This window comes from Telmatherina bonti (genome assembly GCF_933228915.1).
Source record: "Telmatherina bonti genome assembly, chromosome: 1".
Lineage (NCBI taxonomy): Eukaryota > Metazoa > Chordata > Actinopteri > Atheriniformes > Telmatherinidae > Telmatherina > Telmatherina bonti.
This window is the reverse complement of record NC_136619.1, coordinates 37,693,076-37,715,638: the sequence shown is the minus strand read 5'-3', so window position 1 is coordinate 37,715,638 and position 22,563 is coordinate 37,693,076. Positions and strand designations below refer to the sequence as shown.

General features: G+C 39.6%; 1 protein-coding gene across 3 annotated transcripts in view; it reads right to left on the bottom strand.

The window, feature by feature from the left end:
- lrp4 (low density lipoprotein receptor-related protein 4) overlaps positions 1 to 22,563 on the bottom strand; it is a 139,728-nt gene that overhangs the window by 45,067 nt on the left and 72,098 nt on the right. For all 3 annotated transcript variants that reach the window (XM_079240913.1, XM_079240911.1, XM_079240912.1), the window contains exon 3: positions 7,431 to 7,547. In XM_079240913.1, coding sequence (XP_079097039.1) covers positions 7,431 to 7,547 — 117 coding nt within the window. The remainder of the gene's footprint in view (positions 1 to 7,430; positions 7,548 to 22,563) is intronic.

The following is a 22,563-nucleotide window of genomic DNA, read 5'->3' as shown; positions in this document are numbered from 1 at the left end:
TGGAGGGAGAGGAGGGGAGCCGGGAGAAGAAGCTTATGAAGTATAAGAAATGAATAACTCCATTTGGGTCTGAACATTTGGATTGGTCAGAGTTTTTACAGATTTACAGTAAACTGAGGGGTCTAACTATATTTTTTTTTCTTGTTCATGATTAACAAAAATGTACAGACTACTATCAGGATGAGGAACCACTTCACCCAGAGTAAAAAAAAAAATGTCTCTGAGCAAGATTACCAGCTATAGCTTTAAGTCTGATGTGTCAGCTGTGTTGCAGCAGAAAAACTCTGAATGCTTGCAGGACTACAACCTTAGAGGACCATTGTTGTCCACACATGATTTAGTGAGTTGTGAATGTTTAAGTTAATTTTTCTTTGTGCCTTACAACTTAGCTATGTACTGATTACTTTAGTCCCTTTTTGGTCAGATCAGCCAGTTTGTTGACTTGATGTTAGAGATTCCCACCGTTAATTAATGTCAATATTAACTGTAATATTAAATACCATCATAATGATTACTTAATACTGTGACTTTGTATGTGAGATCGCATCTGAACCGTAACAGCAGATCATCACAATGAAACAGAATGAAACCAAAGCTGTTCGACATATAAAACGGGTCATCGGGCGGCCATCCTCTGAATCAGTGGTGGGGAACCCTGGTCACGTTTCCCATGTGTCCCTGCTCTAACACACCCTAAAAAACTCACATGGATCCAACAGCCTATCAAAATCGACACAGTGACTCATTAATTTAACATAGTGCGTTGGAGCAGGGACACATGGAAAACCTGCAGGTTGAAGGCCAATGTTCCCCACCACTCCACAGTAACGAGGTCATTCGCCGTATAAACCTGACAAACTGCTTCTCTTTGCATCTTGAATCACCCTCCCCACCAAACAACGGCTTCCACCGTTACCAACGAATCGATGGCGGAGCGGCGGTGTGTTTATCTGGAGCCGAGTTAACAGGTTTGTCAGGAAGAAGCAATGATGGATGGCCCCTGGCAGGAGGTAATCTATAATTTATCACAGCTATGAGTGAGGGTGAGACAGCTGAGACAAACAGAGGGAGACGGAGACAGAAGGATGCTCAGACAGCTGATGTGAAAGAAGATGATGAAGTTTTTCTTCATCACCGGGAGGTTTATCAGCTTTGCTCTGCTGGATTGGAGAATGGAAACAATACACAGACACATCAGTGACATGACAGCAGGGCAGACAGTCCATGTACTGGTAAATATTTGATGTGTTCTCCAGATCGCTGTGGATGTTGTTTACTTCTATATTCCCATGAAAAAGTTTCATTCTGGGTGCATTGTGTTTTAGATGGAGTCTGAATTAAACGGAACAACATCGCTCTTTCCAGGTAGGCAGAAGTCCAGCTTCATAAACATCTTTTTCTTTTCAACACAATGAGGAATTTGGCCATAAAACAGGGATAAATGGAAGAAAAGGGGAAGAGAAAATTTACACAGGCAGCCATTTCCTCTGCGGTAAGCAGAATTTTATGCATGGTTACATTATGCATTAAAATGATTTCTTTTTTTTAAGACTGAGTTGTAAGAAAATGGTTTCAGGTCCAACACAGGAATCAGCAGCTGCATTTTAATTTTAAGAGCAGCAAGAAGGAAAATAGTCCAATCAGGGGAAATAAAGTTATTAGACGAAAAGAAAAACGGCAAAAAAGAAAAATAAAAATCAATCCACAAAAGAAGACACATTTATGAGTAGTTAATTACAATACATATAATACAACTATTTATCATTTTACTGATTTGTCCTCAATTATTCTCACACTGATTCTGTTTTATATTTTCACAAAAAAACACATTTTACAAACATACATTTTTGTAAGTAAAATGTTTAATCTTTTAGGTATTATATTATTTAATGCTATTATTAATTTTGTCTGCACTTCAGGTATACTGGTGGTAGATTTTTGGTTAAATTCTAATCTTAAAAATATTTAATAATAAATTATATTTAATATTAATATGAAACCATGTTGGATGTTTGTGTGTTTCTGTGCTTTTTCACTCATTTTTTCTCCTACAGTAAGATAAAAAGTCAAATGTTTACAACTTTTTCTTACAGAACTACAGCGAGGAACCTTAAGATAAGGCCTGTCACGGTAACAAATTTTGCCATGCGATTAATTATCTCAGAAATGATCGTGATAGCTGATATTATTGTGCTGAGTGATTATTGTTGTCATTTTGAGACGATTTTCAACTAAAATAACAATAATGCTATAATAATGCAAGTACACCGTTTCAAAGTTCAACATACTTTAATCTCTAAAGAACATTGAGCTTGATGTGCAGACTAGACTCATCCAGTCCCCAGTCTGCTAAAACACATCAGGATTTCTCCTGCGGTTTGGCAACATGGTTATCTGGAACTTATGGTTTCTAAACACCATGTAACACAGGTACATAGTGTACGGTAAAGCTCATATAAGAGGACATGTTTGGACTGTACCAGAGGTGGAATGGTAAAATGCAATTTTTCATGTCATTGTAAAGTTGTAAAATTGCAGTTTGTAACATGAATGTTCATCCAGGCGATTCATACTGACTGAAATGTTTGCAACATTCTTCAAAATGTCACCTTTTTAACAATATTAAAGGGCAGCATTGCTTTACCAACCACGCTGTCCGAGTCCACACCATTTTCCACTGTCATGTTTGTGTTTAATCTGTCGAATAAACACTACAGTGATCGTAGACTGTTGGGAAGATGGAGCAAGCCTGTTTCATGGGCTTAAGTGCAACTGGAAGCTTGTTGTGTTGCCGTGTTTAGTTGATATTGTCTTAAAACAAATGCGGCAGAAAAGAAAGACAAATAAAAATTATTGCGTCTGGCAAACTTATTGCATGCATTTTCCCTTATTGTGCGATTAATTTACTTATTGCTTATTGCAAAAGGGCCTACTTGAGATTTACCTCTGACAAGTAACGGTACTTTAAATCATATTTGAAACGCCTGTTAAAAAGGAAGTTTTTTCTTCCAAGAGTCACCCAATATCCCATGCATGCGCAGGATGGGGATGCCATCCATCGGTTTCCTTTGCAAGGCAATTACTTGTGATGAATTGGTCGAAATGAACACAGCATCATAAATGATACAAATGTGGATAAAGAATTTGTTTTAACTGGATTTTAATTGGACTAAATTGAATGAGACGGAATCTGACTGACTCGTTTCTGGAGATGAAAAGAATAAATAAATTTAACTCAGTGAAGTCTCTGAAAGGTTGCAAATAAAAAATTCATTTTCCTCGCACAAAAGACAAACAAACACTCTCATTTAATCTATTATTCAGGTTGCAATAATTGATTCTCTCCTTTTCTCCGTCTCTTCCATCGTCTCTGCCCTCCATTGGTGAGGCAAACAGAGAGAGGTCAGAGGTCAACAGGCCCTCAAGACGCTCATCACTCACACGGCAGCCCAACGTCAAAGGCCAAAGGGAGTCATTACCAGGCCCTACATATATATATATATGTGTGTGTGTGTTTACATCATGAAATGATGTCCCCCACCCCCAATGAAATGTCTCTTAAACTTCAATAATTCAGAATGATTTCATGTTCAAACACACACCTCAGACTTTGTCTGGACTCTAGACAGCTCCAGCTGCGGCCGAGCATGGAGGATTGTCTCCCCGTCTCTGAATAATGAAATAAAGTGTCTCCTTCGAGGGGTGGATGGATAATATATATATTTATATAGATTTTTATGGAGAAAATGGGAAGTGAAAGACAGAGCCTGGTCAAAAATGAAGAGAAAGATAGAAAGAAGCATGAAATAATAAGTAGTTTGCAAAAAAAAAAAAAAAAAAAGTGGAGTGGAGTGGAGTGGAGCAAATTTACTGGGCATGAGGATGAAAAATTCATTACCAGCTTGGAGCAGACAGACCCCCCATCAGGAAGCGATTCAGTGTCTGGCTGCCGATACCGTATGTGGGTCAAGAGAGGAGGAGGAGATATCATTGGATGATGGATAAGGAACAGCATTCAGGAGACAAAGAGGCTGCCTGTCGCTGCTGTATACACAACCCACGAGGTGTTGCAGGGAAAAAAACCACAGCGACTGGTGGGAACTTCCATTTTCAGCCAGTTTTCAATGTTTATTTGTTTTTGTTTAACCTCTTGTGGCTTCTTCCTCAAATCCTCATCAATCTGTATAATTTAAGATGGTCACCTGATCATTTTTACCTCATTTTAACCGTGAATTAGAGGATAAAAACAGCTGGAGGTGAAAATAAAACACCTGTACAAACGATAGCTTGCTCTGAGGTTAGTTACAGACGTTCATGGTAACCAGGGAATAAATCTAAATGTCTCTGATGATATCCGAGTGTTTGTTAAGTGCTCCTTTATCAGGTCAAAATGTCATCCTGTCAGTCCCAAGTAAGCCAAACACAAAACACTTCATTATTTTGCCTAATGGCTCCTCCACCCGCACCCAGCAGCAGCTTCTAGGGTTACAGCCACAGCGGACAGCGCCGACCCGACGGCTCTACCAGGCTGCAGCCGCTTCCACAATAAAGATTTTGTGATCTTCTCAAATTCCACGTGGCCAAAACTAAGCAAGACAAATTGATGTAGCCTCGCAGACAGAAGCCTCCGGCTGACTTACTGCATATTTTGGTTAATCAGACATTTCTCTCACAACTCATTAGCATGTTTAGTTTTCGCAGCAGCCCGACAGGGAGGTCCTCTTCTCATTGCTGACGGTGGAGCAACAAGAAAAGCTCATCGAAATGAAAAAGCTCTTGAATTGTGTTTTATATGTTGTCTTTGTGAAGTATAACATCTAGAAGCAGTCCATAGAAAAAAAGTCTAATGAAAGCCCTCCAACCAGTCAGATGAAGCACACAGAACTAGCAAATCAGAGACCAATCGCTGACTGACACCACCACCGAAACTGGCCAAGATTGATTCTCACAAGTTTTTTTTTTTTAACTTTGCTTTTTTCAGGGTTATTGTTGATCTCCATGATTTTCTGGACATCAAAACTGACTTAATTTGATTCTGAAGGCAGAGTATGTTAGATTTCAAGGCGATTCTTTCCACCACCAGGTGGCAAACACCAGGTTGTGAGCAAAACCACAAAACTGCTACCTCCACAAACGACCACAGGTTGGCAGTAATTAGCAAAACTCACCCCTCACCCCTCCTCCTTGCCAGCTCCAATGACGGCAGTAATCGCTTGTGAGCTGTAGCTCAGAGCTGCTCTGCAATAAATGGGCTTATACTCCCCCTACTGGTGGAAAAAAAGTACTTTTCTTTTTACTGGTCAGAAAACATTCAAGAAGGGTCTTTGTCATTAATTAAACTTATAATTTAATAACGCATCAAATATGGACAGACTGGAACCTACATGTTTAAAAAACTATCTAATTATGATGGTAGTTATTTTTTTAGTTAATTTATTTTGAAAATATTGAAAATCTTGCATACTCTACCTTTAAGGAAACAGTAACTGACCATTACAGTTACATCTCCTCAAATCGACAAAAGAAATTGATCATTATACGTCACAAACAGCAAAGCAGCCAGCCAGTAAAAGGAAATTACTGGTGATAAATGGTTCTGAAACACGATAATAGTGGCTGTTTATGATGGACCATAACTTTATTTCCTTGGAAAACAGAGTATGGTCCCTCGTGTTGTGTTCATCTGGATCGTGATCAGTGTGTGATTAATCTCCAAACAGATGGACAGCATCATGGATGATGAGGCTGGAGAGTCCTTCCACATGTCTCAGATTGGAAACATGAAATCATCTCAACCTTTCTGTTCACTTATGAGGATCCTCATGCTGATATAATGCAAAGCCAAACCTTTAGATGCCTTTTTGTTGATCTCATTGCTTATCGGATCCATGCTGATGTTGGTGAGAGTATCCAGGGAGTGAGAACAGCGTTGAGTTTGAGGACTGTTCCTACTGCAGGGCACTTATCTTTCCGGTTAGGACACAACCTCATTCTCAGGTGGGTGGTACCGTACAGTGTCATGATGCCGTCCATGTCATGCTATAAGGGTCAGGTGAGGTTGCTAGTGAGGTCATAAATGCCAGTCAGAGGTGGGAACAGAACTTTCCCCCTTAATGTGCGCCAGTCAGACAGGAGGATCGGCAGTGTACGGGAATGGACCGCTGTAGCATCTCCTCTCCCTTACTGTAGCTGACGGCCGTGTTACTCTGCACACTCCTAGACTTCCGACTGAGTTTACAGAGAGCAGGTTAGTATCCGTGACAACAGAATGGACAGTAGACATTTTTATTAATGCTTAACAGACAGTTCAGCCTTGTGAAGGCAGGATAAATCTCTGATTGGCAGTCTGGTGATCACTGCGGTGAATTTAGAAACTAAAATATAAACATCTGTTGATTGCACAAAGTTTTTATTCATCTTTTTTTGTTCTTTTCAGGTTCTGTTTAGTTATGTGTGACTACATACAAAGGATAACCTAAACACATATAGTGTAACATGTAATAGAAAGACATGAGACACATCCGTTGCTATGCAACAACAGTAACAACAGAGAGGCATTGAGGAAAAGGGTTTCACAAATCGGGCCTTTATGAAGCAATCAATCTACCTTGTGGGGCAGGTAAGGAAAAAAGCCGCTTTATTTATTTTAATTTCTGCATTAGTGAGTTTTGGCATTCACCGTGTCAGCTGATTCTTAGAGTAACGACAAAGTTAAGGAGTTGAGACATCTCAGAAACCGCTCTGTTCTTTAATTTGTCCTCATTGAACATTGGAAAATCCGTGTTCCCGTGCAGAATAATGTGATTTGTGGCCTGACAGACGTTTTCCCAGGCTCAACTAACATTTCTATTTCAGAGGGAACGTGCACACGCTTTGGTGAATGCCTCATAAGCCTCTGAAACATCACTTCCTGGAAGTGTTAAACAGAGATGATATTCTCCTTTTCCAAAAACATCCTCGCCTTGGAAGTGGACATGATCCCCACAAAGACAGAAACCCAGCGGGACGCACATTTCGCCCGGCAGTAGAAATAGACTCGCTGCTCTCTTCAGCCACTGTGGGCCACATTCTGCCCGGCCAGCAGCTGACGGGTATCTTGGGGCGAGCATGCACACACAAACACCGGATCAGAAAAAGAGGGAACAGAATAAGGAGAATTTGAAGCTTTCGTGTGGAGACGGCTGAGCTCTCACCACACTGTGTTTCCTCATGCGACTTTGTGTGTTTGTGAGTGGGTCATAAAGGCAGCAGAACAAACATGTCATTGCACATGGCTGCCTCAAACATCTGTCCACTTCAATAACTCACCCCCTCCAGTCTGACAGAGCAGGTCCAGTGTGGGTTTTTGTATCAATGTGAGACGGCGCACACAGTGTCCATGTCACCACAACCACTGGTTTATGTTGCAAGCAGAGAGGATGTGTACTCACGGCAGTCTTGCTCGTCCGAGTCATCCTCACAGTCGTTGTCTCCGTCACACACCCATGAGCGGCGGATGCATTTGCCGTTGTCGCAGTGGAAGTCCAGCGGCGAGCAGGTAGGGAGCACTGCAAGCACACAAGCAAAAGGCAACACTTCTGTCAGCAAACAAACAAACTAACAAAGCAGAGCAGAGTCGAGTTCCCGTCAACATAAAGGATTAAAATCTGCATAAAATCCTGAAAAACCTGCTAAATCAGAAAAATAAGAAGGTGTGTTTATATGCTTTACATTTAAGCAAGTAAACAAACGCTTCTGAGCATGATCACAGCTGTTTGCTTGTCATGAACACCTACTGGTGAAGTCGTCTCTCTTTTAGAGACATATTTAAGTGTGTATACAATAAAATGTCTTGCTCCTGATCCTAAATGTGGTCGAATGATGACTTTGTGTTGCACAGATGGAGGTCAGAAGATGTTTATTTTGTTCATTAATGACACATTTTCACTGATAAAGTTTTAGCATTTGGAAATATTGTCATGATCGTGTCATGCAATTCAATATTTTTGGGTTTTAGCTTAATGATAATAAATGCATCACTGTGCAAAACTCTTCATGTTGTGCTTTAAATATGCAATATCTCAACGTGTTGGTGCAAAATCACTATTTTATGTCATCCAGACTGTTTCCTTTGGCATATTTTATAGCTGGAACTCAAAGGGAACGCCGTGTTTTTGCAACAGGCCTAAAATATGCACCTTTTTTTGTTGTTCAAATGATTTACAGGTCAGTGGCTTTACAAACAAGAAAAAAAAACTACCTTTAAAGATGAATTCTAACTGAAAAAGCATCAGAAAGCATGAAGATGTGTTGCACAAGATCAGAGTAAAAGATTAGAAGAGGGTCTGGCAGCTTAAAAGCACAATGTAAAGAAAGAAGTGCTGCAACAGCTTGGTGTAGAACTGTTTGTCATGTAAGAGCCACTGCTACAATCACATGTAGGCACCAAAAAGAAATGGGTTCATGAGAAATCACCATGTTCATAATGGTGACACTTTGGTCAGCATTGTCCCTGCCAATCACAGGCAGTTCCCCGTATCGATGGATAGGTTGTGTGAACTCTGAGGTCCCGACATGTTCGATGACATTCTGTAAATGTCAGATCAACAGTAACTTAGCTGAAGTGATTTTATGAATCTAAAGCCTGATTTATGGTCCTTTTCCATGCATAAAAAACTGTTTGTGTCAGATGTTGTTAACCTTTACTGTCCCCGTACTTCCATGCATCCTTTCCAGCTGCATGGTTGTTAGAAATGCAGAGTTCACGTCCAAGGTCTCACGTTAGTTTTTACGTAGAGATGTCTGATATCATCAGCCAATATCGGCATTAAAATGCAATATCAGAAAATATCGGTTTTACCTTTTTAAATGACAAATTTTACACAACGTGCACATATTATATGTCAAACTCTTTAGCTACATCACCTCTAACTTAACATGACAAAATATAAACGGTGTCATATATGTATAGTTGTATAGATCTATGTATAGATGTATAGTTTTTCATATATTTTTGTTTGTTTGGCACAAGTTACTCCAAAAATATCAGTATCAATTGATTTCAGTAATCAGTAAGTTTTGGACAAAATCCATATATAGGAAATCAGTTAAAAAAAAAAAAAAAAGCCAAAACTGAATCTCTCTATTTTAAACAAACATGAAGATGGTGGACAAAAACACACAATAAAGAACATTCTCAGAAAGAGATGTAGAAAGAGGAAGCACAGTAAATGATGGTGGTTTGTGCAGCGTTACACACATCACAGCTTCTTCTTTATGCCTTACACTTGTGGCACACGACACAAGTTATAGTGTGTGACGACGAACAACATGGTTTCCGGTGGTACTGCTGCATTTGCTCCATCTGGCTGCGACTCCACAAGCTTTCTCACAGTTAACATAAAAAACAAAATATCCAAGAGATGGATAGAAGGTCCAGTGTGTATTTAGTGTAGAACCTAAATGAGGTTTAACTCCACAGTTACAGTCGTCCTCAAATGTATTCATACTGTTTCACTAAAGAAAAGGCTGAATTTACAAAAGTTACTCAAATAACTGGAGACTGAAAATAGGACAAATAATTAAAAATTTGCTGATTTAAAAAAAAAAAAATTTTTTTTAATTTTTTTTTTTAATTAAATTTTTTTTATTATTATTATTTTTTTTTTTTAATAAATAAAATAAATAAATAAATAAAAATTTGCTGAATTATGATTTAGTGATTTAAGATACTGGTTTTATTTTATTTTTTTTTAAATTAAATTTGAGTTGAAAAAAACAAAAACAATCCTGGATAAATGAAAGCACTTTTCTGATGAACAGGAGGACAAAATACCTGCCAGCAGGTGCAGAAGTCTGAGAGGAACAGAAACATCTGACTGGAGTGGAAACATCAAAATATTAAAATATGTTACATCTTTCATAAGTTATTTGATCATATTTGTTTGCTTTTAAAAAAAAAATCCTTCTATTGAACCAGAATTAGAAAATAATGTAATGGTTTTCATAAATTTTAGCTTCTTTCTGTTTTTCTCCATTAATGGGAGGGTGTGAAAACATTTGAGGACTGTACATTTAACATGTCACCCAGCCGGTTTCAATACAACTAATGAGAAAAAAAATGCCAGTTGAAGTTGATAAAAATCGGACACAAAGCAGGTTTCCTTGGAGCATCGGCTCTGATTCTGAATCATTAAAAGTCATTTTTCAATATTTTGAAACCTCAAAAAACACCTGACTAATGAAATAACAGAAAAAAATCTCCTAGGGCACTGAGTGCAAACTGAGAAGGTAAACATGACCGCGCTATATAACATCTCATTATTGTTTTATTGATTAAAGGAACAAAAGAAGTCAGCGTCTCTCGGGAGACGGTAATGGAGATGAAGCTTCGCCATGACTGTGTGTGTGTGGCGGCACTAAAGGTTAAAGTCTGACCACTGGTCCAGCTGCAGACTGGGTTTCAGAGCGTGAGCCTGAACTGGACTCATGCATCCTCATTTCTCCCAGTCGCTTGCACAGCGAGCAGCACCGAGCTCAGCTCAGCGCATTCCTCCTTAACTTCATATCCGCTCTAAGTGCAGCTACTCGCCTTCTAAGCAGAGCCCAAATGACTGCTCCTTTGTCATTTGCAGACAGAGCTAATTTAATTACAGGCCAGAGAGGGGGAGGGAGAAGTGGGAGCAGCAACCTCTTACAGTGGACTCCCACCAGCCTGTCAATAGCAGATATGGAATATTGACAACGCAGCGCAGACTTTATGAAAAATGTATGACGTCATGCAGAGAGTTAACCAGCCAGGCAGACAGGCTGGAATTAAGTGCATGTGTGTGTGTGTGTGTGTGTGTGTGTGTGTGTGTGTGTGTGGCTGTAGTCTCCAGGGAAAGTAAAGCCCCACTGACCCACATAACCCTGCATGGATATTACATTGTTGAGAGAGAAACAGAGTCAGACATTGGGGAAGAACTCCTGTTTGGACGTCTTTCTCTTTGTCAAAGCTGATTCTGCTGAGCTGATGAACCCTGTCCGTCTAAATGTCAAGGCAATGACACACACACACACACACACACACACAGACACACACACCTGGCGGTTCGGCTCAGTGTGCAAATAGAATACGCTGCATTTCTGCAAATACTTGGATTCAGCTCTAAAATTTAATTAACTGTAATTTCATGAGTTAGTGGACACATTTAGCTCTAGAAACTCTCCCATGCGGTGCATTCAAAGATGCTCAGACACATTAAGAGTGGAGAACCTGATAAGAGCATTTTCTCGTGGTGTTTTAAGGCATTTTCTACATTTAAGGTCCCAACATGAGCGCAGTTTTGAGATATTTTATGTTTGTGTCCCAAACATGGATTTGATTGATCTAAACAACGTTCAGCACACATCTAAACAACAAAAATAGCTTGTTTGAGCACAAGATTTAAAGCTTTTTCTGGTTAAACTCCTATCAAACAATAGTAAAACCTGTAAATGTCCTTAATCTTTCCAGTCCAAGTCAAAGTGGAGCCTGCAGCTGTTCCTCTCCAGCTGACGCAGCCTAAATAAAGGAAAAGTTGCTTTGAGCTTTGCCGGGAGAAATTGCTGGTGCTCAACGAGAAGTAAAATTCAGACTGATTTATTATCTAACAGAGGATTTCTGCTGACATCCTGAGAAACCCCTCTGAGCTCGCCGCTCAAGTCCTGACACCTGCAGACCATCTGAAAACCTTCACTTTGTTAAAGGAAATGTTTTTATGAGCTCTGGATGTAGCACAAAATACTGCTTCCAAACTTAAAGGTTATCTGAAGAGTAGGACAGAATGACGGCCTCATGAACACACACAGCCAGCTATACGGAGCCCCGGCCACTTTATTGGTTACAAGGATGGAGGAGTGCCGAATTACTGCCGTAATTCTTGGTGTCATAGATTCAACAAGATTTGGGGGGGGGGGGGGGAAGGAAAAAAGGAAGCTACACACAGCTGCTGCACATCCATGATGAGAATCTCCCGTTCCACCACATCCCAAAGCTGCTCTGCTGGATGCAGATCTGGTGACTGTGGAGGCCGTTGGAGGACCATAAACTCATCGTCATGGTGACATGGTGCATCATCCTGCTGGAAGTTTCCATCAGAAGATGCTACACTGTGCTCATGAAGGGATGGACATGGTCAGCAGCAGGACTCAGGTAGGCTGAGGTGTTTAGATGATGTTCAGTTGGTAAAAAATAGGCCAAGAAAGTATCCCTCACACCATTCCACCATTAAAAGCTTGAACAATTGATCATGCAGGATGGATCCATGTTGTCCAGCAGATTCTGATCCTACCATGTGAATGTGGAGCTGAACTGGAGACTCATCAGACCAGCAACGTTTCTCCATCTTCTATTGTCCAGTTCTGATGAATCTTGTGTGAATTGTAGCCTCAGTTTCCTGTTCTTACTGACAGGAGGGAACCCGCTGTGGTTTCTGCTGCTGGAGACCATCTGCTTCCAGGCTGGACCTGTTGTGTGTTCAGACATGATGTTCTGCAGATCTTGGTTGGAACCAGTGATTATCTGACGACCTGATGCCTTTGTGTCATCTCCAACCAGTCCGTCCATTCTCCTCTGACCTCTGACCTCAGTGAGGCATGTTGGATGATTCTCTGTAAACCCTGGAGATGGTTGTGGGTGAAATTCCCAGTAAAGCCTATCCACCACTAACAACTATGCCATGATTAAACTTACTTTAATCCCATTTCTTCCTCACAGTGATGCTCAATTTGAACTTCATCGGGTCGTCTTGCCCATGTCTGCATGACTAAATGCAATGAAATGCAGGCACCTGATTGGCTGATCAGCTCTTTAGATTAACAACAACAGTTGGACTCATGATAAATACATACAAAGGCAAAACAAACCAAAACTGATCTGGTGCAGAACTGATTTGAAGTGAATAGAAGTAAAACAAACACACACACACACACACACACACACAGAAAGAGTGGGCGTGGCCTCTTGGCCTGTTATCAGGTGGATCAGCAGGGAGCATGCTGGGAAGGCTGATGAGGTCTCCGGGTGTTTTGATCTCTCTTATCACACAGATTCTGCTCAGCTCAGCACAGCTTTTCTCACTACCGCCGCATTTCTCAGTCTCTCTCTCACACACACACACACACACATTATACCCGTATGAGCCTTCTAACACTATTTTTTTTTATCCACTTGTGTTGTTTGTTGTTCATTTAAAGATGCTCCTGAGCTCCTGCGTCCTCCTCTTCCTTCACACCTGCAGATACCTGATCTAGTAGCACATCAGTGTATTTTACCAGGTCAGGACGAAGCAAGCGCATTCACAGAATGATGCCTCAGCAAACCTGGGCGAGGTTTGAAATTTCCAATAATCAGACCCGTCTGTCATCCACGCTTAAATAACGACAACATAACACACATGCATCGCGATTTTAAGTCGCTTGCTGGAGCGGCTCATCCACAGCCCAAACTGTCACTTTGAAGTCATGAAGCAACACAAACACACAAAATGTTTGTCTGACTCACACTCCGAAGCACTTCCTCTGAATGTTCATCCTCCTGAGAGCTGACTGGTTCACATGTGTCAGGGCATAAACACACAGACAGAAAACACACATTCTGACCTTCACTGATGAGCTTTTCTCATCCGAGCTCCAGAATTCCCACTAGCATTCCACACTCATTCCCACAGTTAACACACACACACACACACACACACACACACACTTGCAAGCCCCATCATCACAAGTCTGTCTTTTATCTGCTGCACAAACGGACACGAAAGCAGACGGACGTAACGCAGCCTGCAGTCGATCGCAGCGCTGATCAACACAAACAGCAATTTGAAATCGTTTTTCAGAAATCATTTCTGTTCAAGTTTGAGGTTTTTTTTTTAGAAAAATAATCAACAGAATGTTTTAATGAAAAAATGAATCATTTGTCCGGTCAAACCACTGCTTAGTTTAGCGAGTGTCGGCATCTCCTGACGTCAGGAGCCATGAGAAGGAAGGAAGGGTGGCTTCTCCAACACTGAGTTAGTGTTTCAAACAGAAACTGCAATGCAGAGCGAAGAAACCAACTAAAACTTCCTGATTATCGAGACTTTCAGGAGATTTTAAAGCTAAATTCTCTGTGTCAGGGTGGAGGCTGAAACTGTCCGAAGCAGGCAAAGAAAATCAGATTAAAAACAATGAAAACAATTTTAATTTGCAAGAGTCTGCCGGAGGTAACAGGAAAATAATATGTGTGCGTTTGTGATGAACAAACGCCTTGTTTCGTCATCACAGAGCCAAAAATCGGGGCTCTTTCAGGCATGGATATAAAGTTCATTTGCATGTTTTTTGTCTGTGCATTCAGTTTCTTCTCAGTCTTTTATTTCTTCCATGAACAAGTGAAAATGCTGATTTCTGCAGATGAAGCATCTTTCCTGATTGCGGAACGATGTGAACGTCTGACTTGCATAAATCTCGTCTTTATGAAGGTGTACAGTATGTGCTCGTCTTTAAGTGGCCTTGAGCAGCAGAGTTAATGGCCCCTCTTTACTGTGGAGCAGCGGAATCAAGTGCCTCTAATGGGATTAATATATCTGCCGAGGCGTCGCTTAACGCACAGACTTAAAGGATGGGACGACGCACAGATGAGAGACACAGAGAAAGGGATAAAAAAAGAAACACGTGGACTCCAGGAGGTGGAATGGGATCTCTGAATGGTCTTTAAAGAGGTGAGAGTGTGATAAGTTCACAGATATGAGGTTAGATAGTCTCATCACTGTGTCCTGCTGCTGTACAGGTAAGTAGGTTGTGTGTTTTGGGTCACATCAACGTTCAGCACGTCTGAAGTCTGGATTTTGTCTTGTCAGTCAATATCAACACAAAGTTTGAAACAATTCTCAGTTCGATGTCTAATTTCATTTCCAGACAAGTTAGAAAAGGTTTGAAAAGGAAATTTAAATCTAAAAATATTTTAATTTTCACCTGTTTGAACATATTTTTTAATTTTTTAGAGACAAGTCAAAACAAACGATTTTCACTGATAAAATGAATCGTTCTTAGCAAATAAAATAACATTTATACTTCCATGATACAAACTGACTAAAAGAAAGTTCATTCATGTGTCTTTTATGGAGTCATTTTGATGGTTTTGGAACTGAAGAATCACATTTCTGTGTATTATCAGAGGACTGCTCATGGAGCTTCATACATTCCCAGTAAGAGACGTGTCTGAACAACAAGCAAACCCAGTATGAAGCGGCGTAGTGGACTGAGCTTCGATGCTTTTCAACCTCTTTCAGCTTTTAAAAGCATCTCTCTTTTCCCGTCTCAAACTCAGACTAATCCCCTCTTTCTCTCCCTCTTTTCTTCTGCTCCTTTTTCCACCCAGACAGCGGTGGCTTATCTGATCTTAAGCAGCTCTGGTCGGTAGCCAGCGCATATTTCTCTCCGTCAGAGCGGAGCGTTTGTACCAGCAGTTTTTCTTGCCCGAGTGTCCCGCCGTGACTTTTGTGATGGCCTTTTGTCTTTGTTCACCTCTGTGATAAACATCCCTTCTGCTGAACATCAGTTTTCATAAACCACCTAAAACTCCCCAAAACAACTTTCTGAGGTTAACAATAACTTTTAAATTACAGTCACAAAAAGCCTAAAAACCCCTCAAAGCCAAAACCATATACATGGATTTACTTATTTACTACAACTATATGTTGAGTAGAACAGATGGAAATGTAAATAAATGCTGTATATTGCTGACTGTTACAGAACAGCAGCAAATGTTGCAGTATACATATATATATATAAGTACTGACAGAACGCTACAGAGGAATTTTGTCTCTTTCTTGATAATAAAAATGTACTAATATGTAAATAAGATGTTAAATTTCAAGCTGCAAAAGTTTTTCTGGCTCATTATTCTGTTAGTGAATCTTCCAATGACAAGTTTTTCTGGAAGAGAGCCGTAAAAAGCAACTCTGATCACAGAAAATGGTCGAATATTCTGTCAGATTGAGAAGCAAATGGAAAATCTGCACCATACAAGACCGTAGGGAGAGTATACCAGTAAGCCTTTTAAAGGAAACTGGTGAAGGGCCGTTTGGTTCCACAGTGGGCAAACATGAATACATGTAAATCTTAACTGTATTTAACTAAAAAAAAAAAAACAACCCAGGAGGAATAGCTGCAGCTAGCTGCTGCAAGCTAATGGGAATATAAATAAAATAAATTAAAATAAAAACAGATGTATTTCCAGGAGTGGAACTATTCTTAGATATAAAAGCTCCCAGTGGGGTTGAGGAAAAAGCCCAGATCCTAAATACAAAATTAGTTTGTAGTTATTTTTCTGTTCCTTTGTGCAGGTTGATCACAAGTGGGAGGAAAAATCTTTATTACTGATAAACTGAAATTAAACACAAATGCCAAGACTGCATCATATTACCCTATCAATATAGAAGCAACGTTGTTACCTTTACTGTCCCCGAGTGAAGAGAAATACAAGTTACAAAACCACATCAGGTGGTTTATTTACAGACAATTACGTCTATTAAAAATGATAGCTATTATATAAACGTTGCAGAGATGGATCGTTGGGCAAGTCTCTCAACATTCTTCCCATTTTTCTTCTATTATCATTAAGTCATTGAGGACATAAAAATAAAAGAAACAATCTGGGAGGTATAGTCAGATAACACAGTGATGTGGGAGTTTATTAATCAAAGTGAGCTGATAAACTCCGGTGATCTGAGCCAAACACGTTCAGGCTTCAACCAGGCAGCTGTTAACACCGACACCACTGAACAGTATAACCGTTCATCATGTTCTACAACACTCTGGTGGGAAACCTGCAGCCTGCCATTCACATGGAAGTCACGGTGTCACTTCCCACAGATCCTAAACACTGACGCAGACCAGCGAGACACCCTCAAAGCATCCCACTACATTAACAGCCTCCTCCAGCAGGACAGCAGTGGCCTTAAAGAAGTCAACAAAGAGTCTAAGATGTCCATACAGCCTCCACCACAATCCTCATATGTCTATTCAACAGGATGTGATGGTGAACAAGCCAAATCCACAAAGCACCCACCCATTAATCTGAAGCAGAACCTACGGCTAAAGCCCAGATATCAGAGGATCCATGACACTTTTTGAAGCGCCTTGCCCATCCCCTGACCAGCTAAAGGTCTTTTAGTGCCATGAGGAGGACCCACTTAATATTAAGAGGCTGCCATATGACCTTTGTTTTGCATTAGCATTAGCTTTTGCGTCAGTTTTAGGATGTCCTGTCAGAACTGAACATTCATATTAACACTTACTACTCATCACCCATGTTTAGTAAATCTGGCCCCAAGTGTTTTATTAAACCAAATAAAAACAGAGGGACTTTGCAGTCCTACAGGACAACCACTTGTCAGCTACAATGTGTCCTGTCGAGAACCGTTCTTAGTTGTTCATATTTACCAAAAATGCATAAAAATGTTAAGAAACAAAATCAAGAGGAATTACCATCATTTTCTGTACCTAGAAGAGTTTCAGACCGATGGTCACAAGATAAAAAGCAAGTCTATGGCTATTCTGATTACGTCTACTCAGGTTTGAACAAGTTTCGTTAAAAAGATTAAAATTCCTAAAAACCTAATTAACGAGTAGTTTTGTAAATGTAAATAACACAACAATATTTTCATTTAGCTTCTGAAATGAAGAGAAATTCAAATACTCAACTCCAACCCGACATTCCTCGGTAACAACAGATTTACTGAATGAACAGCAGACTTCCACGAGTGTGTGAAAGATCTGCAATGCAACCATCTTCCCGAGACACTTCTCAGTCCATCACAGCAGATTAATGCTGAAACATTTGCTTGTTGCCATGACGAATCTCTGCTGAGCGCTTAACCCCAGTGAGTAACACTCAAGAACTATCATCCACTCAGCCCACACATTTTCTTAAGAGGCTGAATGACAGGAAATGCTCTAATGCAGTCTAATTATGACATTATAAGGCTGCTGGGATTATCTGTCACAAGCTGAAGAAAGATGGAATTTATGCAGCGTCAACATTTCTAACATTTAAACACCCATATCAAGCTATTAATTAATCTCTGTACATATCATACTTGGACTATTACTGCCCAAGTATGATTAGTTCTGGAAGTATAAGAAGGGATAAAAGGATAATAGTCACCAAATTAGTTTAAATCAACCAAGAACTGAAGGAAATTCCTTCAAAAGATGTCAAAAGAATAAAAAAAACTATGCAGTCAATGTTGGCTGCAGTGGATTTCCAGTAACTCTCCAGTGGTTCTTAACGCGTTTTACGTCAGCACAACCATCCCAGAAGTAAGAAAAGACTGAATCTGTCCCAGTTCAGCTTTTATTGCAGACAGAAGCTGAGGAAGGTAACAAACATGCACGCTTGTGTACTCTGACTCACACACATAAGATTTACCAAAAGCAAACACAGCTGTGGTTGTCTGTCTTGTTCCGCGACATTAGATGAATGCTTCAGAAATCAGTTAATCTTAGGTTAATTACTCAGAAAAATACAAAATTAAGCCTCCAACCCTGGAAGAACATTCATCACAAAACAAAATCTAATGGGAATATCAAAGTTATACCTCAAAGTTTCTGTAGTGGAAAATCAGGAATAATAAGTCACACCTTCGTATTTCTGGCCCTGGTTCATGTAAATAAGTTTTTAGTTAACAAAGCATTAAACCTGGAAAGAACAAACCCGTAACACACCTCTGTTTTTACCTTTTACCTACAAGTAGCTCATCAGTCATCATTGTCATTTAATCCGATGATTATGTCTCTTGAAATGTGTCAGACACAACAAGTGCTGAAATCCTGAAATAATGTTGGTAAACTGTAGGGGTGGGAAAATCAAATCAAAAAATCAGAAATCTGGAATTTTTTTCTTTACAATTTAAAAATCTTTTTTTTTTTTGTTTTTTTTTTGTTTTACCGTTTTTTATTTTTTACTTGTGTTCTTGGGCATTATAGCAGCAAAATGATGGTCTGGCTTCTGTGTTGTTTTTTACTCATTGAAATGAAGAAAAATGACGAGCAAAACAAAAAAAAAAGTTTATACATTTTTTTTGTTTTTAATCTACAAAAATCTGCAATATTGGAGAATTGTGAGGATCACAATTTAAATGGAATCGGCACCCAAAAAATTGGAATCAAATCGAAACAAAAGCATATCGCCACGCCCCTAGTAAACTGCAGATTTTGCCAGAGAATCAAAAGCTAATAATTAGTTATAACTCCCACATTTGATCCTTTACTGTTTGACTCAAAGCCAAAATGTTGCTGCAGCCCTGAAAGTTCCCGGTATAAACGATTCCTGATCAGTGTAGCGTCATTCAAAATGTCTGTATTGATGAGAAATGACGGAACTAACCACAAACTGTGAAGATATAAGAGCATAGTCCAATTACTGAATGTGTACAACCCATCAAAGAAACTTTTTCGGTGAGTTTTATGCGGGTTTTATAATGTATCGTTGTATTTTAATGTACTGTAGAAAGACCCAACCAGGAACAAGAGCTGAGAATTAGCTTTGGTTAATAACTATTTCCATGGCAACAGCTACACATTTTTTGTGACTATGTACAAATGCAATATATATGTATATAATCAGACAAAGGCGTGGACGGGCTTTTGACTGGTGTTATACATGCCTGTTTGTGTGTATAGGTGTGTGTGTGAGAGCATTTGTGCGTGTGCTTATGCTTGTGTAAAGGACTTTGTGCTACATTTATTGTGTAAAAAGTGCTATATAAATAATATTATTATAGCTTTATGAAGCACAAGTGGGACAAAAAGCTAGAAAACTCCACAAAGCTTCATCTGTTCATTTGAATATGACCTTCTAATTCATGTGTTCATCTAATGAGAAAAAGCAGCTTTTGTTTTTTATTCATAGAAAGATCTTCATCAGGTTAACGTCACAATAATGCTGCTTATGTAGTACATGAGTGGAGTACACAACGGTACCAAATCCTACCACCGTGTTGATTCAAGAGCTTAGCAAACAGATTTAGCGGCGTACAACAAACATTAGTTCTGCAACAAAACTCCCTCCTCTTTCTTTCAGAGTCTGGCAAAACAACACAAGGTTTCCGAGTAATAAAGCTGAAGGAGGTTTGATGCCTGCTGCCAAATTCCAAAATCACCTGGCAAAGCATCACAACACCGAGTGTTAATACACGGCTTGCGTGAACGAAAAGATCCAAGTTTTAGTATGTAAACAAGGAACGCAAACTTCAAAAATACCTGCAAAGCTTCTCTCCATCATCTCTGCTGCGTTTAATTACTCACAAACATTAAAACCGACTCAAACAAGCCTGTTGAGGATTTCTAAGGACAACAAAGCCAGGCTCCAGACTAAAAACCGCTTTGTTTCCCTTTTTTACTTTTGTCACTTTCTCTGCCCTCAATCAGCCTCTAATCATGTCCTCTTCTGTGTGAACAAGTGTGCTCGGCTGGTTTACTGAGCGGGAAGTAAATATTTAGGAGGGAGGAGGAGGAAAGGACTGAACAAGCATTGCATGAAGAGACAGAGAGAGAGAGAGAGAGAGAGAGAGGGAGAGAAGGAGAGGATTATGCTAATGTGACCAAACAACTATGGTTGAATCCTGCAACAGAAAAAGAGGCTGACAAAACAGCAAGACAAAGGAGAAAAGTAGGAGAAAGGACAAACTGAGACAAGGCAGACATGGTGGGAAGTAAATGAGGAAGTGTTGGGGAAAAGGAAAAGGGAGTTGGGTGTGCAGGTTTCCCGTGGTCCGAGAGCAGAGAGACGAGGAGATGAAGGGCAGAGGGAGGAAAAGATGAAGGGGCACAGAGAGAAGGAGGGAATGAGGTCCTAATCTTCTCCGCTCCTGCTTTCAGATCAGCTCTGCTCCTGCTGTCAGAGCTGCTCGATGATTGGCCGAGGCTGCAGAGACTGCTGGATTAAAGGACAGAGGGGGTACTTCTTCTTTCCTGGTGGTTCATACTTGTGTGAATTTGTGTCAGTGCCCTTGTGAGAACCGGTTTTGGTTTTGGACACTCGCTGAAAGGACGGAGTGGTCATTCCTCGCCGGGTAGCTCCGAGGACTAGTTTCAAATTCAACATGGATTAAAGATCTGAATCCAATCAAAAGACTAGCTCGCTCTGAAAAGACAGACTCAACAGGTGGGTTTCCATCCAGCTGTGAAGCAAGGTTGGAAAAACCTCCAAGCAAAGGCACATCCGTGTCCTTTAGGAGTGAATAAACTTGGCTGTGTGGAGTCATCAGCAAGAAACGCAAGATCGTAACAAACAGCAAAGTAGAAGCAACAAGAAGCCGGAAGAAGGGAGAAACCAAACCTTTTTGTCTCAGACATATGAGAGAAAAATGGGGAAAAGGTATTCCACGTGTTCAGCTGTGTTTATTTAGTCATCTCCTGCATATTGTGCTCCTCTCTGTGTGATTGGACGATTGTAAACCAGCCGAGCAAAGCAGGGGTCCACCTTCTTCCTAAACATGGTGCATTTCTCTAAGTGAGCATGCCGGTGGATGCAGATTTATTTTGAGCAAATTTTAGCCTTACAAAGGAGAAAAAAAACTCTTCTTTTAAATCAGACAGAAACACCTTAAAAGATTTTCTGAATACTGGAGGAGCTTTTACAGATTTCCACCCACTTTTCCATTAAGTCTGACTTCCAAATGGACGTAAACCCTGTCTGAAACCTGACGTACCGCAGATGGCGTGAATGATCTAAACAGATTATTTTCACATTCAGAAGGGCATCGTAACGTTGCACACATGACAAATACATAAGACTGATTAGGACTATGACAAAACAAATGTGGATCATAAAAATCCAGCACAAATAAAACAATATACGATTTATTCAAACAAACAAAATCAATCAAACTAAATTAAAAATACATTTAAACTAAATTTAATAAAAGCAAAAAAATGAATATACAAAATAAATAAAATAAAAATTGTAAATAAGATTTGATAAAAAAAATAAAATAAAATGTTTGTCTTGGTACCAAAATGACTTTTCCTGATTTTTCCTTCTTTAATCAGAATTAACCTAATGTTCCAACTTGCTACAGGAAGTAGTTTTGTGCTACTTTCTGCATGAAAATGCTTCAGAAATGTGTAAGGTGTGTAAGTTAAACTAAATTCATAATAACAATTTTAAACATGCTTAAATTACACAGTTATCGAGTTTTCTGTCAATAAAATTAAATCAAGGTCTAAGATAAGTTTGTTCCTTTACATGAAGTCATTAAGTTAATGATTGATTTAAAACTGAACCAATTGGTATTGATTGAGAAAGATCCTTAATTTCTGATAGAAATCTAAATCAAAACTATATAACTTTAATAGATTAAAATATATTAATATATAAAATAATAAAGATTGAGATTAAGAATGAAGATGTGAAACTGATTGTTTAAGACACTTGACCTAAATTAAAATATGAGGATCTTCTTCTAATAAAATTAGGAAAAAATGCTGAATAAATTACTGGCTTGCTGACAGTAGATTTAAAAGGAGAAAGCTGTCTGAGTGGACAAACTTACAGAAAGTTGTTAACTTGGACTAAAA